This window comes from Gallinula chloropus, assembly GCF_964237585.1.
Source record: "Gallinula chloropus genome assembly, chromosome: 2".
Classification (NCBI taxonomy): Eukaryota; Metazoa; Chordata; class Aves; order Gruiformes; family Rallidae; genus Gallinula; species Gallinula chloropus.
The window spans coordinates 18,279,236-18,297,102 of NC_140086.1; the positions used below are offsets into that span (position 1 = coordinate 18,279,236).

At 36.4% G+C, this 17,867-nt stretch overlaps 1 protein-coding gene across 3 annotated transcripts in view; it reads left to right on the plus strand.

Moving 5' to 3' along the window:
- Window positions 1-17,867, plus strand: part of CSMD3 (CUB and Sushi multiple domains 3) — a gene marked incomplete at its 5' end in the record, with an annotated part of 624,550 nt that overhangs the window by 493,076 nt on the left and 113,607 nt on the right. For 2 of the 3 annotated variants that reach the window (XM_084280272.1, XM_084280273.1), the window contains 7 exons: window positions 1,626-1,739; window positions 2,386-2,481; window positions 3,282-3,485; window positions 5,508-5,632; window positions 9,811-9,907; window positions 11,115-11,219; window positions 16,640-16,758. In XM_084280272.1, the coding sequence (XP_084136398.1) occupies window positions 1,626-1,739; window positions 2,386-2,481; window positions 3,282-3,485; window positions 5,508-5,632; window positions 9,811-9,907; window positions 11,115-11,219; window positions 16,640-16,758 (860 nt within the window). The remainder of the gene's footprint in view (window positions 1-1,625; window positions 1,740-2,385; window positions 2,482-3,281; window positions 3,486-5,507; window positions 5,633-9,810; window positions 9,908-11,114; window positions 11,220-16,639; window positions 16,759-17,867) is intronic. The other variant, XM_084280274.1, reaches the window with a different exon arrangement.

Here is a 17,867-nt window from a genome sequence, read left to right on the forward strand (position 1 = left end):
AGTGAATATTAGGGCAAAGAAGTTGTTGAGCACCTCAGCCTTCTCCTTGCCTGTTGATACAAGGTGGCCCTTTTTTGTTCATCAGGGTGGGTACGCTTTCTTTCACCTTCCTCTTCTGGTTGACATATCTGTTATTCTTTGCATCCCTTGCCAAGTTCAGCTCCAGCTGCGACTTGGCCTTCCTGACCCCATACCTACACAACCAGGTAGCACCCATCCCTCTTTGCACTGCTTGTCCAGTAGCCTCTTGCTCTTTAGTTTTACCAGCATGTCTCAACTCAACCATGCTGGTCTCTTCCCTTCCCTGCCCGATTTTCTACATCTGGGAGTTGAGAGCTCTTGGGCTCTATGGGAAAACATCCTTAAAGATCTGCCAGCTCTATTCTGCTCCCTCATCCCTGAGGACCATTTCCCAAGGGGTTCTACTGATTAACTCCGTGAAGAGCTGAAAGTTTGCGTATTGAGTAATAAATTGAGTATTCTAACTACACTCAATGGCTGTCCTATATCCCTCTGGACCTTGAACTCCTACCAATGTGTGATCACTGCATCCCAAGCTGCCTCCAAATTTGATGTTATTGACAAGCTCTCACGTCACTGACATATAAGTGACGTATATACCAGATAAAGATATTATAGAACATATGAAAAACAAAGATAATCTAGTAGCAACACATTGGAATATTTATCCCAAAATGTCTAACCTAGATAATGAACCAGAACTAGTTCTTTTCACCTTTATAGTCCTTGAACCATTTTCCCCTCCACTGCTAGTAACAGTGATAAAAAATTTAAGATTTAAATCTTTTGTAAGCACTAAATCCAGAATTAATCAAAAATATTCCTTTTTCTTTTCACTGTTTACTTATGTTGAAAGGGTGTTGTGAATGTGCTACTCAGACCTTTGAACTTAAGTTCAAAAATAATGTTATTGAATTGAGTTTTTCTACTGGCATGACTTTAAAAAATAGTAATTTTTGTGATTCCGTGTATGCATTCTGAAAAGTTTTTGTTGCTTTGAATCAGTTGCTCATTTATTTCACAAAGGTAAAGAGGCACTGCATGTTAATGTTTTTAAGAAAAATGAGACATTCCAAGGTAAGTAAAATTTACAGAAGCTTGCTTACTATAAAAACCCAAACCAAAACAAAAAAAAACCCACCCCACACAACAATATATACTAATATGCCTAGAATTATAAAGGAGGACATTCCACTGTGAATGTAGATGTACATTGAGTTGGGGAGAGTAAAGATTTTGAAAATACATTCGAAAATAGAAACTGGGTGAATCTTTTAAAGAGTATGTGTATGGTTGGTGTACGTTCATAGTCTCTTTTACATATATAGAATTATATTTATATCCATTTACTGCTGTAATAAGAAAAATAACTATCTTTAAATGCAAGGACAGCTAATGAAGTGATCAGAGAAGTTGATCAATAAACACATTTTTATTTAAAAAATTAAAACAATGTATTAATGTATATTTTCTTTTTTTTGTTTGTTTTGGCTTGGTTTTGGTTTTTATTTTGTCTTTCCTTTCTCATGCTCCCTTTTTTTTTTTTTTAATTTATTTTTTTGTCCATTGGTTCCTCCTGATTTTCCTCCTTCCTATTTGGTCAGTGGTTTTTGGCCAGTTTGTGTTTTTTCAGACATCACTCCATGATGTAGTTGAAGTATATGATGGCCCAACTCTGCAGTCATCTTTGTTATCCTCTCTCTCAGGATCTCATTCAGGTATCCTTTAATAGAACTGTCATTAAACTGTTACTTACTTTTTATGAACCTAGAAAGACAGTGTAGTCAGAATAAAAAATAAACAGGTATTTTTCTCAGATTCAATTCAGGCAAATATATAAAATCAGGATTTTGAATGAGAATTCTGATCAGTCAAAAATCTTTGCATTAACAAAGTAAATTGAATCTACTTGGTTTAGTTTTGTTTTTTTCTTCTGATATTTAGTTATGATAGTGTTTTGGAATTCCTACTCTGCCTTTATGACTTTGTGAGTGTGCTGAAATGAGTACTATATATTTAAAAGGAAAAACAGTGAATATTTGTAGCAAAGAAAAATTGTATTGATTAGGCGCACATTGACTAAATTAAAAGAGTTACATGGGGTTTAAAAATTTTTATTTTGTATTAAATAAAATAAATAAAATGTTCATAATAACTGAGATAAGTTTTAGTTCCCCTTTTCTAGAACACTGTAATAATGCCAACATAAAATATTGAAATTGCATGTATCTTGCTAAGTTTACTGAAGAACAACAGGGTTTTTGGAGGGTTATTTCAAGCTGCAAAGATGTTGGCAAGTGCTTTGAATGCTTCTTTAGTTAAAAGAATGGTTATGATAGCTTTTTATTTATTTTGTTTGAGTAGGTGAATCCCTCCCATTGAGCTCAAGTAACCAGATCACGGTTAGATTTACTTCAGTTGGACCAGTAACTGCTAAAGGATTTCATTTCGTTTATCAAGGTGAGATAACCTGGGAAAATGTGTGTATTTATTCTTTTCATCACAAATTGTAAATCATCAGAGAGGAAGAGGTGGAAATATAGAGGAAAGTAATAGCTTTTAACAATATAACAAGTTTTACTATTTCTGCGTGTTTTGAAAAATGTTTAGGACCATTCTTTTGTCTGTATTTTAAAGTTTAACTCAAATATTTAAGAAGCATAAGAGAGGTTCCAAATTTAAGAAGTCTATTATACAAAGCAGCTGTTCCTGTTTGCTATTCTGGTTGACGACTGTCACATCCATCTGGCTGCTCAAACTGGTTTATCTCTCAATTTAAATATTAATAATATTGTGTTATTACCTTTGGGTAAATCAATGATCTTGCTGTTAATGAGATACTTCTCTTGGTTTACATTATTTGCCTTTGTATGGGTCAGATGCAGAAATGGTTGTACATTGCAGTTCATTCTTTCTTTAAATTTAAATCCTGATCTGACAGTCAGAGTATACATTTGGAAATCCAACAGAATAAATGTAAATATTATTTTGAAATCATGTATTAGCTGGACATTTCATAGTAGTATTTCTTTGCCACTTTAGAACAGTGTGGATTGTGTACATGGCTTCTAATCTTGACAAGGATATCAGAGCTATGCTCTTCTAAATAGGAACTCAGACATCAAAAATATTCAATCTGTACTGGGATTATGAAAATGTTCTTAACTGAAAAGTAACTGAATGATACTTCCAGTAATTTTGAATATTTGTGGTTCAAAACCTGTATCCACCAAGTCTAAAATTATTATGTATGTTTGCAGCTGTTCCAAGAACAAGTGCAACACAGTGTAGCTCTGTGCCTGAACCGAGATTTGGAAAAAGGATTGGAAATGAATTTGCAGTTGGGTCATTGGTTCTTTTTGAATGCAATCCAGGCTATATCCTCCATGGGTCAACAGCAATTAGATGTGATACAGTACCAAATGCATTGGCACAGTGGAATGATTCACTCCCTGCATGTGTCGGTGAGTTTGTAAGGTTTTTTAATAGAACTAATTTCAGCCTAAAGTACAGACCATTCTCTCTATCTGGATGTGTTCCCTCTTTGTTATGTCTACAGTGTTTTATTCTTGCTTACTTTTATACACTTTCTTCTTCATTCAAGGGTAAGATTTTATTCTATTCTAACCTTACTGTGATATTTCACCAGTTTCATGAACATACTCTGCTGCTATAAATTATGTGTGTGCTTTTTTTTACATTAATATCAGTGACAATCCCTGGTTGTCCCTTAATCAAGACTCAGAAATATCAGTTTGTGCCCTGCTGCTTGCAAGTCTAAGGTGCTCTCACCTTGCAGATCTCTTTTAAGATATTGGAAGAGCACAACTGTATTAAAGATTTAGAAATAGTTAAACTAGTATTTCATTGCTTGTCTGAAAAAGACCACTAATTTTTCAGATCAGAACTTTTGTCTGGTTCTAGTCACACAGGATTAAATTCCCCAAATGAAATTCTTAATTTAATGTGCATCCATTGACATTTATAAAGCTGATTTACATGAGTTGGAAATCTGATGATTGTGCAGAATATCCCCACAGTAAAGAAAGAAAATTCAAACGTTACATATTTCCACAGGTTTTTGTCAAGGGCAAATAAGGTACCTTTATATATTAAGTTTGATTACAGTTTGGATTGGGTTTTATATATAAAAAAAAATCAGTTGTTTGTAAATGAATTAAAATTGGTTATCATTTGCACAGATGTTTTTGGATTGCCACCAAACTTTTCTATATGTAACATCTGTTGCGGTGCTGACTGCATTATACATTAATTTTGTGCAAATTAAATACATTGAAAACTCTTAATTTTTGGGATGAAGACATCTGAAGAATTCCATTCCCAACCAAAACAGAAAATATTTGTATAAGTGAAAGTTACTTTACTTTTCTCACTGATTTTTTTTAATGATCCTGACCCATTGCAAAAAACACACGATGATGTTGATTCCAGAATTAAGAAAGAATATAAGCAGAGATTTAGATGAGTTCAGTAAAGACTGTTGAGATAATTCTTTTGGTTACTGATCACAAAATATTATTAATATTTTAGTCTGTGGAAGTGAAAGCTATCTGTCTCTAGGCAAGATGAACTGAAAAGGGGCTATAGACCACCTTATGTGTGAAAATAATTGTGCTAATAAAGTTGTATATGATGAAAACAATTCAAAACTTTGTAGAGTTGCATAGACGTCATGATGTTGACATTAGCTTTCAATAATTTTGATAGAACATCTGATCAATCTTTCCTTCAATTTCTCAAAAAACAGCAGAATATCTGTATCTAGGTTAAGTTGTCATATTCTTTGCCCCTGTTAGAACATCTAATGATCTAGACAAGATACATTCAAGTTGAAAATTCAGAAGAGAAACTCCATGGTACTGAATATCGTCGTCCTATACCATGCATAACACTTTGTTAATCCATGGGCTTGGATATGATGAGTGCAGTCTTGCAAGCATTTAGCAATTTCTTTACTAATGTGGTAGATCTACAGTCTGTGATGGGATAGCACACACAAGCAAAGAGAACAGACAAGGAATTGAGACTGATGCTATTAATTTTTTGGACAACAACAAAGTAGTAATATTTAAAAAAGAATATATCTTTTTTATGACACAGCCTTTTTAATACTAATACAATACATAAATTTTAAAACTTCATTCTTATATAATGCTTTATTTTTTGTAAGATTACCAGGAGACAATGAAATGGATTTCACTTTGTTAAAGGTCAAATAAATAAGAGGAATGACTCTGTCAGAAAGCTGACACAATTCTAGTTTTCATTTCTTCTTTTTTGATCACTTAAAAGAAGGTTTTTGAGATCCAAGATTTTATTTTCCTGAGGTGAGTATAAATTTTTAAATGCAGCAAAAACTTGTAAAATTTTCAGCCATGTTATGCTAATCATTGAGTAAGTTTTTATAATAACTTTTCATACTTCTAAGGCTTCATACTTTTCTGGCCATGTGCTTTTCCTTTCAGTGCCCTGTGGTGGAGTTTTAACAAAGCGCAAAGGGACCATTTTGTCTCCTGGTTACCCTGAGCCTTATGACAACAATCTGAACTGTGTGTGGAAGATCACAGTACCAGAGGGAGCTGGGATTCAAGTACGTACACTTGCTATTTGCTTGTTATCATCAGGTTTAAAATTGTTTTTCGTGATGCAAGAGCATTAAAATCTCACTTATGTGTGTATTTTTCTTTTTCAACAGTGGTGGAATTTATTGCACAACCTTTTTATTCACACAATTGTTAAAATTATAAAATTTACAGAAATCTTAAAAAATACACTTGTAACTTTTTACTTCAAAGAAAATCACCAAGAATTTAAAGTATGATATTTAAATAGGTCAGTGATTCCTTGTAAACCCAAGGAAATACAGAGGTTTTCCTGTGATTTTTTTTCTACCTCTTCAAAATGGGTAAATCTCCTCTGAGTGAAATTAAGCTGTTTGCTTCCATGACAGGTTATATATATTTTCCTAGGAAGTCCATTTTTTAGAGAAATTCATTGGGATATAAAGATGCCCCAGTATGTTTCAACATGAGATAAATATTGGTCCTTTAAAATACTGTCAGAATTCTCATTTACTAACTTGAGATTAAGAACTTCATGGAACACATACCAGAAAAGTATCCTTTAAGCTAAGTCATGTATATCTTACTCGTTAGGCTTCACTTATGAAGCTGACAGAAAATTGGTTCCTGGAAAGGCAGTTGAGTTTAATAAATTAGGATTTTTAAGCACCATCTGATCAAATTTGTAGCAAAAACATCTACATAAACAATAGTAGCAAGTTTTCTATATCCATGGTTCAAAATAATATACTGTAGAAAATAATGAGGTAAAATTTCTGTAGGTAAAGATTTAATAATGAAAATCAGGAAAAACATTATGGACAGTTTATTAAAGTTTCCTTTTAATAAATAAGGTCACAGATATTTCAAAGTATTTTACTCTGTCAGTAATTTTAAAAAAAATAACGAGTTTATACTTTGCTACTTTAATGACCACTCAGAAAAATCTATATTTTTAATTTAAATAACTAAAAATATTTAAGAATTATATAAAAAAAAAAATGAAAGAACACAGAAATGACCACATATATAACCTAAGTCTGAAGTTATTATGCCATTTTTATTGTGTTATTTTTAAGCAATTGAGCTTAGTTTTATATTTACTAATGATATTAAAATCATTTTCAAAATTGTTTTGGTTTTGGTTTTTTCACTTTATAGGAAAGAAAAAAGCTTGAATATACATTTTTTAGTATGAAAATTAGTTACTTGATGCAGCATTTGAAAACTGGTGTAATTGATTTTGTCCAACTTGAGAATTTATGCAGATGTGGATATTCAAGATACTGTGATAGCTATTGGTTTTGTGTTTATGTTAATTCATAAACTATCTGGATATTTTTCCTGACCAATATTTATTCCCTCAAAGTAGCAAAGACACTTTCTTGGCTTTAGAAGAAATGAAATGCATATTCTTCAACAAAATGTGTAGAGTGAAATTTAAACGAGGTATAAAAACTGTTGATGTGTATGATTACATTGTTGAATTTGTTGAAATGGTGTGATCAGATCTAAATGCTGAGCTGTTTCATTATCAAATTGAAAAGCAGACATTTAAAAGTAGATTTAGGTAAATGTGAAGTGTACACCAAAAGTCTGTCTTCAGGCACCAAACTTAAATACCTTATATCAGGAAGTTAATATACCATGGAACCTTATAAAGTTAAGGCAGAAAGTCACCTCAAGTAGATAATTTTAAGCATCTAATATAGACTTGCTCCAAATCACTGCCTCAGGGTATGTCTATCTGTTTACTGACTGACTACATGGGAAGTTAGAGCAACTAGCATCAGTTGCACTAAAATAAATGTTTTAAATTAGGTGTTTTATGACAAATGGAAAAACTATAGTCAGCAGCAATCTGTCCTTGAAAAACCACAATGAGATGACTTGATGTTTGTTCTCAAGGTTTTCCCAGGTGCCTGCACTTCCAATTCTGTATGTCCTCAGAAATATTCCTGACAGACACAGTAACCATAAGTTATATCTAAATCCATTATGAAGCAAAAAATAAACAGCCATAGTTTGCTGAGAGGCCAGATCCAGTAGGCATGAAAACTGAGTGATCAGGCCCAGTCAACATGGGTTTATGAAAGGCAGATCTTACCAAAGTAACCTTATCACTTTCTGTGACAAGGTGACCTGCTTAGTGGATGAGGGAAAGGCTGCAGATGTAGTGTACCTTGACTTCAGCAAAGCCTTTTACACTGTTTCTTACAGCATCCTGCCTGAGAAACTGGCTACCACTGGTCTGGACAAGTTGTCTGTTGGGTAAAAAAAACTGGCTGGATGGTGGGGCCCAAACATTGGTGGCAAATGGAGCTAAATCCAACTGGAGGACAGTCACAAGTGGTGTTTCTCAGGGCTCAGTCCTGGGTCCAATCCTGTTCAATATCTTTATCAATGACCTGGATGAAGGGTTTGAATGTTCCCTCAGTAAATTTGCAGATGACACTAAGCTGGGAGGAAGTGTCAATCTGCCTGAAGGTAGGGAGGCTCTTCAGAGGGATCTGGACAGGCTGAGATCGATGGGATGAGGTTCAACAAGGCCAAGTGCAGAGTCATAACCTGGGACATAACAACCCTGCGCAGCACTACAGGCTTGGGGAAGAGTGGCTAGAAGCTGCTTGGCAGAGAAGGACTTGGGGGTGTTGGTTGACTTCTGACTGAAAATGAGTCAGCAGTGTGCTCAGGTGGCAAAGAAGGCTAATGGCATCTTGGCTTGTATCAGAAATAGCATGGCCAGCAGGTCCAGGGAAGTGATTGTGCCCCTGTACTTGGCATGGGTGAGAATGCACCTTGAATATTGTGGTTCAATTTTGGTCCCCTCACTACAATAAAGACATTGAGGTCCTGGAGGGTGTCCAGAGAAGGGCAACCAGACCAGTGAAGTGTCTGGAGATCAAACCTTACAAGGAGTGGCTGAGGAAACTGAGGTTGTTTAGCCTGGAGAAGAGGAGGCTGAGGAGAGACCTTATCGCCATCTGTAATTACTTAAAAGGTGGTTGTAGAGAGTTGGGTGTTGGTCTCTTCAGCCTTGTGACAGGTGATAGGACGTGGGGAAACGGACTCAAGGTGTGCCAGGGCAGTTTCAATTTAGACATTAGGAAAAAATCCTTCACTGAAATGGTTATTGGCCATTGGAACAGCCTGCCTGGAGAGGTAGTTGAGTCACTGTGCCTGGATGTATTTAAAAGCCGGGTAGACAAGTTTCTTAGGGATATGGTTTAGTAGAGCAGAGGTACGGTTGGACTCGATGATCTCAAAGGTCTTTTCCATCCTAATGATTCACAGACTCACAGAATTGTAGGGATTGGAAGGGACCTCAAGAGATAATCTGGTCCAACCCCCCTGCCAAAGCAGGTTCCCTAGGACATATCAAACAGATAGGTCTCCAGATGGGTCTTTGAATATTTCCAGAGAATGAGACTCCAACCCTCCCTGGGCAGCCTGTTTCAGTGCTCTGTCACCCTTACTGTGAAAAAGTTCTTCCTTCCTATGTTCCAACTTGAAGCCATTGCCCCTTGTTCTGTCTTCACAGACCATTGAAAAGAGGCTGGCCATTTCCCCCTTCTTTTCTCAAGGCTGAACAGCCCCAGTTCTTTGAGCTTTTCTTGGTAGGGGAGAAGCTCCAGGCCCTTAATCATCTTTGTAGCCCTCTGCTGAACTCTTTCCAAGAGATCCCCATCTTTTTAATACCAGGAAGCTCAGAACTGGACACAATACTCCAGGTGGGGCCTGACCAGGGCAGAGTAGAGGGGAGAATCACCTCCTTTGACCTGCTGGCCATGCTTCTTTTAGTGCACGTCAGGATCACATTGACCTTCAGGGCACACTACTGGCTCATGGCCAACCTGTTGTCCACCAGGACCCCCAGGTCCTTCCTCGCAAGCTGTGATTCCTCCAAGTATCAAAAACATGCTAACAGTTAGGGCCAGATAATTTTCATGGTTGGGTGACTCATCAGAGATAATATGTGGTTGTCATTAAGGGTCAGAGGATTTAGAACTCTGAACTGGCAGTTAAATAAAAAAAAATTCCAATGGAATTGTACAGCACTTTAGGATGATTTTCCATTCTCTTTGACAATAAGAGCAGAATACAGCTTTTAATGATCGAAAGCAACAGTGGCTATAATTTAGGGTGTTCTTTGTGCCTGAGTACAGAGGAGAAGTTTATATTCTTTATCTAACATTTTTCTTCATAGGTACAAGTGGTGAGTTTTGCCACAGAACACAACTGGGATTCCTTAGACTTTTATGATGGTGCTGACAACAATGCCCCAAGGCTTGGAAGTTATTCAGGTGACTGAGAAGATTTTACAATAAGTGTTTGACAGATTCTTTTATTTTTTTGTAAACACAGAACTTGTTCTACTTCTCTTGTGTGCACACAAATGCACATGTCCCTTTGTGTGTGTGTATTTCTCCTGTAATTAACAACAGTTTGTATCCTTTCTGTTTTAATCAGCCAACTTTTAACATGCTTTCATAAAACTGAATATTTGAAAAAAAAAAAAAAAAAAAAGAAAAACAATTATATTCAGAGGCTCCAGAACAAGATACCTATTAATCTCATATTTTGCCCACTCTTATACCAGGTCCAGAAATACAGACCTCTGTAAGCGAGGTTTCTGGAAATTAGACATGACTAAAGGATGCATTCTGTACTCTTATTTTAGATCATAGAATCATAGGGGTTGGAAGGGACCTCGAGAGATCATCAGGTCCAACCCCTCTGCCAAAGCAGCTCCCTAGCTCATATTGCACAGATAGGCGTCCAGACAGGTCTTGAATATCTCCAGTGAAGGAGACTCCACCACCTCCCTGGGCAGCCTATTCCAGGGCTCTGTCACCCTCACTGGGAAAAAGTTCTTCCGCATGTTGGTGCGAACTTCCTATGCTTTAACTAGAATCCATTGCCCCTTGTCCTGGGGGAGACAATTCTCTTTGCCTTACTTTTTCTTATATTTTATGTTTTCCTTTATTATAGTTTACTCATATGTACAAAATGAGATCACAAAACAATAAGATTGTTGTCTTGTGCTGAATCACAAACAAATAATTATCACATTTCTAAGAACAGCCCTGAAAAATATGTTCAGAGTTCCTGACACATTGGACTGCTACATATGAAATTATTCCAGTTACAGGATTTGCTCTTCCTTGTATGAAAACACTAGTGAATATTTCTCCTTTTGTGGACAAAAGTATGTAATATAAATTTATATTAGACCTTGCTTCCCTGAGTGCCTACAGTTCATGTCTATGATATGGTGGTGCACTGAAAATATAATAAAACTTTCATAGGGACAGAAATTTGGTAGTAGCCATGATGATAAAATATGGTGGAATTGGTTACGCTTTCTTGATCTCTCCCTCCCCCTCCAATCCTCTCTCCCTCCTTTTCCCCTTTCTCTTTTCCCTTTTCTCTTTAATACACACACACATTTATGTATGCATTTTGTTCTGTTTCTGTGCATTTCAATAATATTTTGGTTTATCTTTTCAGGAACAACCATACCTCCACTTCTCAACAGCACATCAAATAATCTGTACCTAAATTTTCAATCTGATATCAGTGTTTCAGCTGCTGGATTTCATCTTGAGTATACAGGTAATGCAATGTTCAATTAATTAAGAGAGCTTGTTAGTTCCAGACATCAGATGTACCTAACCCATATGAAAGAAAAATATTCAGTCCTATTGCACATAATAAGCTACATGCTGTTACTGCAATAGCATTGGTGAAATCCTTGTTTAATTCCAAGTGAGCAAGATCGGGCCTGAAATTTATAATGTAAGGACTGGGAAGTTTTGTTTGTCTTGCTTTTACCTTGAATTTGTGTTTCTCTCTGTTCTTCTGCAAGGTCTGAAGTCTCTTCTTGCTCTGGCTCTGTTGTTTCTTTTTGTGGTGCTTACTGCCTTTTCTTAAGCAGGTTTTCAGAAAGGCACATCTGGTTGGTACAGAGGCATCACAAGCTCCCCTGTGGTGGGTCCTGGCTAGAACCAGTTGTGTCTGGCACAGAATCATAGAATGTTAGGGATTGGAAGGGACCTTGAAAGATCTTCTAGTCCAACTTCCTCCCCACCACTGCCTCCCCTGCCCCCACCAGAGCAGGATCACCTAGATTAGGTCACACAAGGACATGTCCAGGTAGGTTTTCAATTTTTCCAGAGAAGAAGACTCCACAACCTCTCTGGGCAGGGTGTTCCAGTGCTCTGTCATCCTCACAGTGAAAAAGCTTTTCCTTGTGTTTACATGGAACCTTTCAGCTTGCACTTATTGTCCTTTGTCTTATCAGTAGACATCACTGAGAAGAGCCTGGCTGTATCCTCCTGACACTCACCCTTTACATATTTATAGACATTGATGAGGCCATCCCTCAATCTCCTCTTCTCCAGGCTAGAGACCCAGCTCCCTCAGCCTCTCCTCATAAGGAAGATGTTCTGATCCCTTAATCATCCTGGTGGCCCTGCACTGGACTCTTTCAAGGAGTTCTGTGTCCCTCTTGAACTGAGGGGCCCAGAACTGGACACAATATTCCATATGTGGATTCCCAAGGGCAGAGTAGGGGGGGAGGAGAACCTCTCTTGACCTACTAACCACACCCCTTCTAATACACCCCAAGATGCCATTGGCCTTCTTGGCCACAAGGACACATTGCTGGCTCATAGTCATTGGTCCCTTTGCCCTGTGATGCTCTCCAACAGTTCCATCCCCGACCTCTACTGATACCTGGGGTTGTTCTTCCCCAGATACTTGCCCTTGTTATATTTAATCAAATTTCTCCCTGCCCAACTCTCCAGCCTGTGCAGATCTTGCTGGATGGCAGCACAGCCCTCTGGTGTGTCAGCCACTCCTCCCAGTTTTATGTCACCAGCAAACTTGCTTGTGGTGCACTCTGTTCCTTCATCCAGGGTGAAGGGTTGATGAATACATTGAATGGTACTGGTAAGACAGACCATGGTCTCTTCCCATAGATACCACCCCTTCAGCCCCACACCCAACCACCCCCTGCCAAAAATCTACAAATTATGCCCAATACAGTAAGTACACTATAGTTCCGTGTGTTTTTTTACTATATGTGTAGGACACAAAAATAAGCTGCTCCTGGTGAAAATGAATGAATAAACTGAAAATAGCAGCTGTGCTTCTTAACTAACTGAGAAATGTTCACAGGTTGGTGAGGACACAGCAGAATTATTTAAAATGTGTTTATTATTGCTGAGTACCTTACCAGTGGAAAAGGATATAATTATAAACATACTTTCTGTCTGAATAAGATTGCCTTAGTTGACTGACAGGAATTGTGGCAATCACTAATATTTTGTTGCAGAATTTGGTTTTTTCCCCCTTCCCAGCTGTGCAGTTCCCTCTGCTCATATTGGTTCTGGTGTCTGATCTACATAATTGTGTCACAGTTACTTCTTGTCAGTTTTACAGTATGCAAATCCCATGCTCTGGTTGCCTGATTACCCAGTCGGAGAACATGGGCTTTGCAAAATTGCTGCCTGATCGCTTGTCTATAACTACACATTAATTATAGGATAGAATTATCCTGCATTTCCTTGAAATGCAGATACTCTCTCAGCTGCTTACAACTTCAGAGGGCAATAAACCTACAGGAAGTTATGAAAAAAAGAAAAATAAGGCCAAGTCCAGTGAAAGTGAAAATGCATCTGTGTGTTCCTACGTATCTAAACAACTGAAATGTGTGGTGTACTGCTGATACACAACTTTCACCTCTAAATAAATAAAGAATTCACAGCATGCCATTTAAAGCATCCATTCATGCCAGGAACAATAGCTACGGATTTGTGTATGGATGTATACAAGGGTGTATCATTCTGTGATTCTGTATATGTGAATCTGTACAAATATAATGTCCTCTCTACGTGAGTGTATAAACCATATGCTGAAAATCTGTGATTCAGAAAATAACATTGATGTCACTTGAGTAGATAACAAATTAACCAGCAGCTTGGTGAAATGCACTATTACAAGATTAATGATTAATTAACTTTTTATGTGAGGATGATAGATTTAAATATGATTAAAACAGCATGTAGATTTTAGGATGGGGTGAGAAAATTGCAAACCAGTTTTAAACCTATAATCTTTATTAGAAACAAATGTAAGCTTTAAAGGCAAAACCTTTGTAGCAAATAAAGTACTGAGTTTGGAGAGTAAAATACGATGACTTCTGAATTAAGATTTTCTGTGACATACTTTATAAAGATATGTTCTAAAATACACATAAATTTTTATGAATGTCTGGGAATTATTGATGTAAAATCTACAGTATTCAAAGTGTAAAATAGGATTAAGTGATTATAATGCCTCCATAAAATCTGTGGAGCACACAAACTATATAATAATAAGGAAAATAATAAGGAAAAAAGGTAAATAACAAAAGAAAAAATAAAGAAAATATTAGCAAGATTATTTTAAAACTAAACTAGAGGCACATTGTAACAATTCCTATACAGAAAATTGCATGAAAATGACACTCTCTGATTCACACCACAGAACTAACACTCATTTCAGAGCATGCATTCTGGATTCCTGTCATGCAGAACTTCATAGGACTGTGTACTTCAACATCTCATCTAACGCCTTCAGCCAATAATGGACAATATATTTATAGGACTAGACTAAATAAAGCTAAAAAATTCCTTTAGTTTAGTGTGTATCTTGAGTCCTAGGCACTAGCTGATATCTAGCTGTCATGACTATCTATCCACCATAGATCCATGACTATTACTTTCCACTACTTGCTAAGGAAGACATAGTCTGTATGACTCGAGAATTGAAGGAAAGTTTTATGATTTCTTTTTTTAATCTGTTCTGTAATTATTTTTTTTTTCAATAAGAAACTGAAAAATTCTGCATTGGGCGGGCTCATGAAATTTGATCCAGGAGATTAAGATAAGGGAAAATACTTCCTCATCAGTGCTAGGAAGTAAGACAACAGAAACTGTATCTTCTGGTTATTCTGGATTTTTGTCTCTTGCAGTGTTGTGCAATGGAAATACAGATAATTTTTATAGGATTCCAGAATTCACAGTACTGCTGTATTTCTACTGAAATTTCTCCAGAAATGCACTGATCATAACAGAGTTTACTTTCCTCAGTCATCCTGGCCTCTGTGACTCTGAGAAAACATTTCCTGCTTTAAAAGTTGTGATTTTTTTAGAGACAGTAAAGAGAAAGTAATGGCCACCTTTTAATGTCAAAAGTTTCATACATATATTGCATTTTGCTGGAGTCTTTACAGACAGAGGTCACCAGGAGGAGTAAGTTAAATTAAACCTTCAGTCTTCGAAGTGGTTCTCACTGAAAATCAAATCAGAGTTAAATATTAGTAATTTTCAAATTAGTTAGCCATAGGCATTTTTCTGTTCAATATGTAGTACACATACCAAGTCTTTTTCACATATTCTAGGAGACCAACGTGTGATAGGAAGTGCACCTCTCTTGACAAAATTATTACTTTTTCAAGTCAATAAGAGTTTTCTATTAGAAGGTTTAATTCTGTTTTATTTCCAGTATCTCTTTTCATTCTTTATTAATAGGTTTTTCACACTGTCCATTCTAGCTTTTGAACTGCTACAAAACTGAAATGTACTCTACAGTATAAGAATAAGACAAAATAAAAGGAAATTTATTTGTTGAAGAAATATTTTAAGATCAAGTAAATGATTCTTTGACATAAGAAACTAAGACTTTGTATTCCAAAACTGACTAGAAGTCTCATCAATAATCTTTTTTTTCTAGCATATTTTCAGTTCTTTGTTGAATCCTTAATTTTTTATGATATTCATAACATGCAGTTTATGTATTCTAATGGATACTTTAAATATGAATATATATTGCATTGAAAATATATTGCATCTACTGAATTAAATGAACAAAGAGTGCCACAGAATGGTTTCTTCAAAACTTACAGATTTTTTAATTTTTTGATGCCACTATAAATCTTCATTTAGTCATCATTTTCTCTAACTAAAGTTTTGCTAATTAGGTAATTGATTATGCTGTTTAAGTACTGTCCATATTCTTTGAGCATTGTAGACCATTGTAACAGTCTTCAAATACGAAGTTTTACTTAATGAGATTCTTACATGAAGTGATAGTTACGTAAGTTTTTAAACATCCAGAGGTTGATAATATATTGAAGTAGTGCATCTACAGAATTTCCCTATTACCTTATGTACTGATGTTTAGGTGCTTAACAGTCCAGGCTTTACAAATAGGGTATATTTCTTACAGTAAGTAAGAGAGTAACTGAACTGTTTATACTTAATGTTACACATATTCTTATATTCCTGGATTTTTCTAAGTAGATGCAATGAAGAAGAAATTATATTTTTCACTTTTTGATGACCATAAAAAAGTGTAGTTTCTTGGTGAAGTGGCTTCTATTGCAATAAAAAAATTGAAATATTTGTGTTGTATCTCTATAGATACTTCATTAAAAATAGATAAGTTGAAATTTGATGTGAATATTTACTTGTGTGTGTACATGAATGGAAGAGCAGAGTCAGAACAGTGAAGGATTGAATGCAGTTACGCTTTGCACTGCTTTTCCCGTGTCTTGCTCTTGGTATGGTATTGGCCAGCTTTCCCTGGAACAGATGGTGGGAAAGGAAAGTGAGGGGGCCCCCAATTTGACTCAGGGAGGCTGTAATTAGAGGTGAGACTGGAGGTGGAAATGAATGAGTCAGAGCCAGGAGATAGTGGTAATTGCGAGGAGGCTGAGGTGAGACTGCGGGAAGTGTTTGGAAGTGTTTGTTGCCACAATGATAATTGCTTTCCTTTCTCTTTACTCAAGAGAAGGGTTTTATCCTTATATAACAGTTGCTCCAAAATAATAAGCCACTTACTTTCTACAGACAAACTGTTGGTTCCCAAGAGCTTCCAGAAACATATCAATACAGTGTGCCTATGTAAAGTGTACATAGAAATTCTATGTGAATCTAAAACCAGATTTTATGTTCCTTAGAATGTCTGAACTTCCCAATTTTTCACAGCTATAGGCTTGGACTCTTGTCCTGAACCACAGACACCAAGCAATGGGGTCAAAATTGGAGACAGATACATGGTTGGAGATGTGGTATCTTTCCAGTGTGATCAAGGTTATTCTCTTCAGGTGAGCCAAGTTTCTGATTTCAAATAGTTCCTTTTAGGTCTTCAACATGGTTATGTTTGATTGTGTCAATAAGAAATGGACACTGAACTCTTCAGGAGTTGTGAACACATGATAAGCTCCAAATATTAAATAAGCAACTATGCAAATACTCCATCAGAAGTGTATGACTCTATGCTTCCTCTGCGTTACTGATTATAGATTGTTATCTATTATTAATGACCTCAATAGTATTCACAGCTGAGCTATTAAGTGTTGGTAAATTAAGTTAAATCACTTGAGCAATTCTCAATAGTTTCTATGTACTGAAGGAAAAAGAAAGTGAAGGTAAATAATTGTTTTTTCTCACTAAATCAGGTAGTGTCAGTTATCTTCTTCCAGTAACTTATTGTGGTTTTCATCCAGTAAGATTTTCAAAAATTGGTGTATTCTCCCTAATGAGGACAAGCTTGTCCTAGCCAGAGGACAAGAGGAAATGGCCTCAAGTTGCATCACAGGAGGTTAAGGTTGGATATTAGGAAAAAGTCTTCACCAAAAGAGCGCTGAAGTATTGGAAAAGTCTGCCCAGGGAGGTGGTGCAGTCACCATCCCTGGGGGTATTTAAAAATCTAGGCTCTTTGGAATATAGTTTAGTGGTTTGGTGGAGTAGGACTAACAAGACTTGATTAACTTGAAGGTATTTTCTAACATTTATGATTCTATGCCTTTGAAATAACTTCAATCTAATAATTGCAAACATTTATTTTAAGAATTCGCAGAATCACAAAATCACTAGGTTGGAAAAGACCTTTAAGATCATTCCTGTCCTATGCTAAACCATATCCCTGAACACCTCATCTACCCATCTTTTAAACACATCCAGGGATGGTGACTCAACCACCTCGCTGGGTAGCCTATTCCACATCCTGACAACTCTTTCAGTGAAAATATTTTTCCTAACATCTAATCTGAACCTGCCCTGGTGCAGCTTTATGCCATTTCCCCTCGTCCTATTTCCTGTCATGTGGCTGAAGAGACCATCACCCATCTCTCTACAACCTCCCTTCAGGTAATTCTAGGCCATGATAAGGTCCCTCCTCAGCCTTCTCTTCTCCAGACTAAGCAATCCGAGC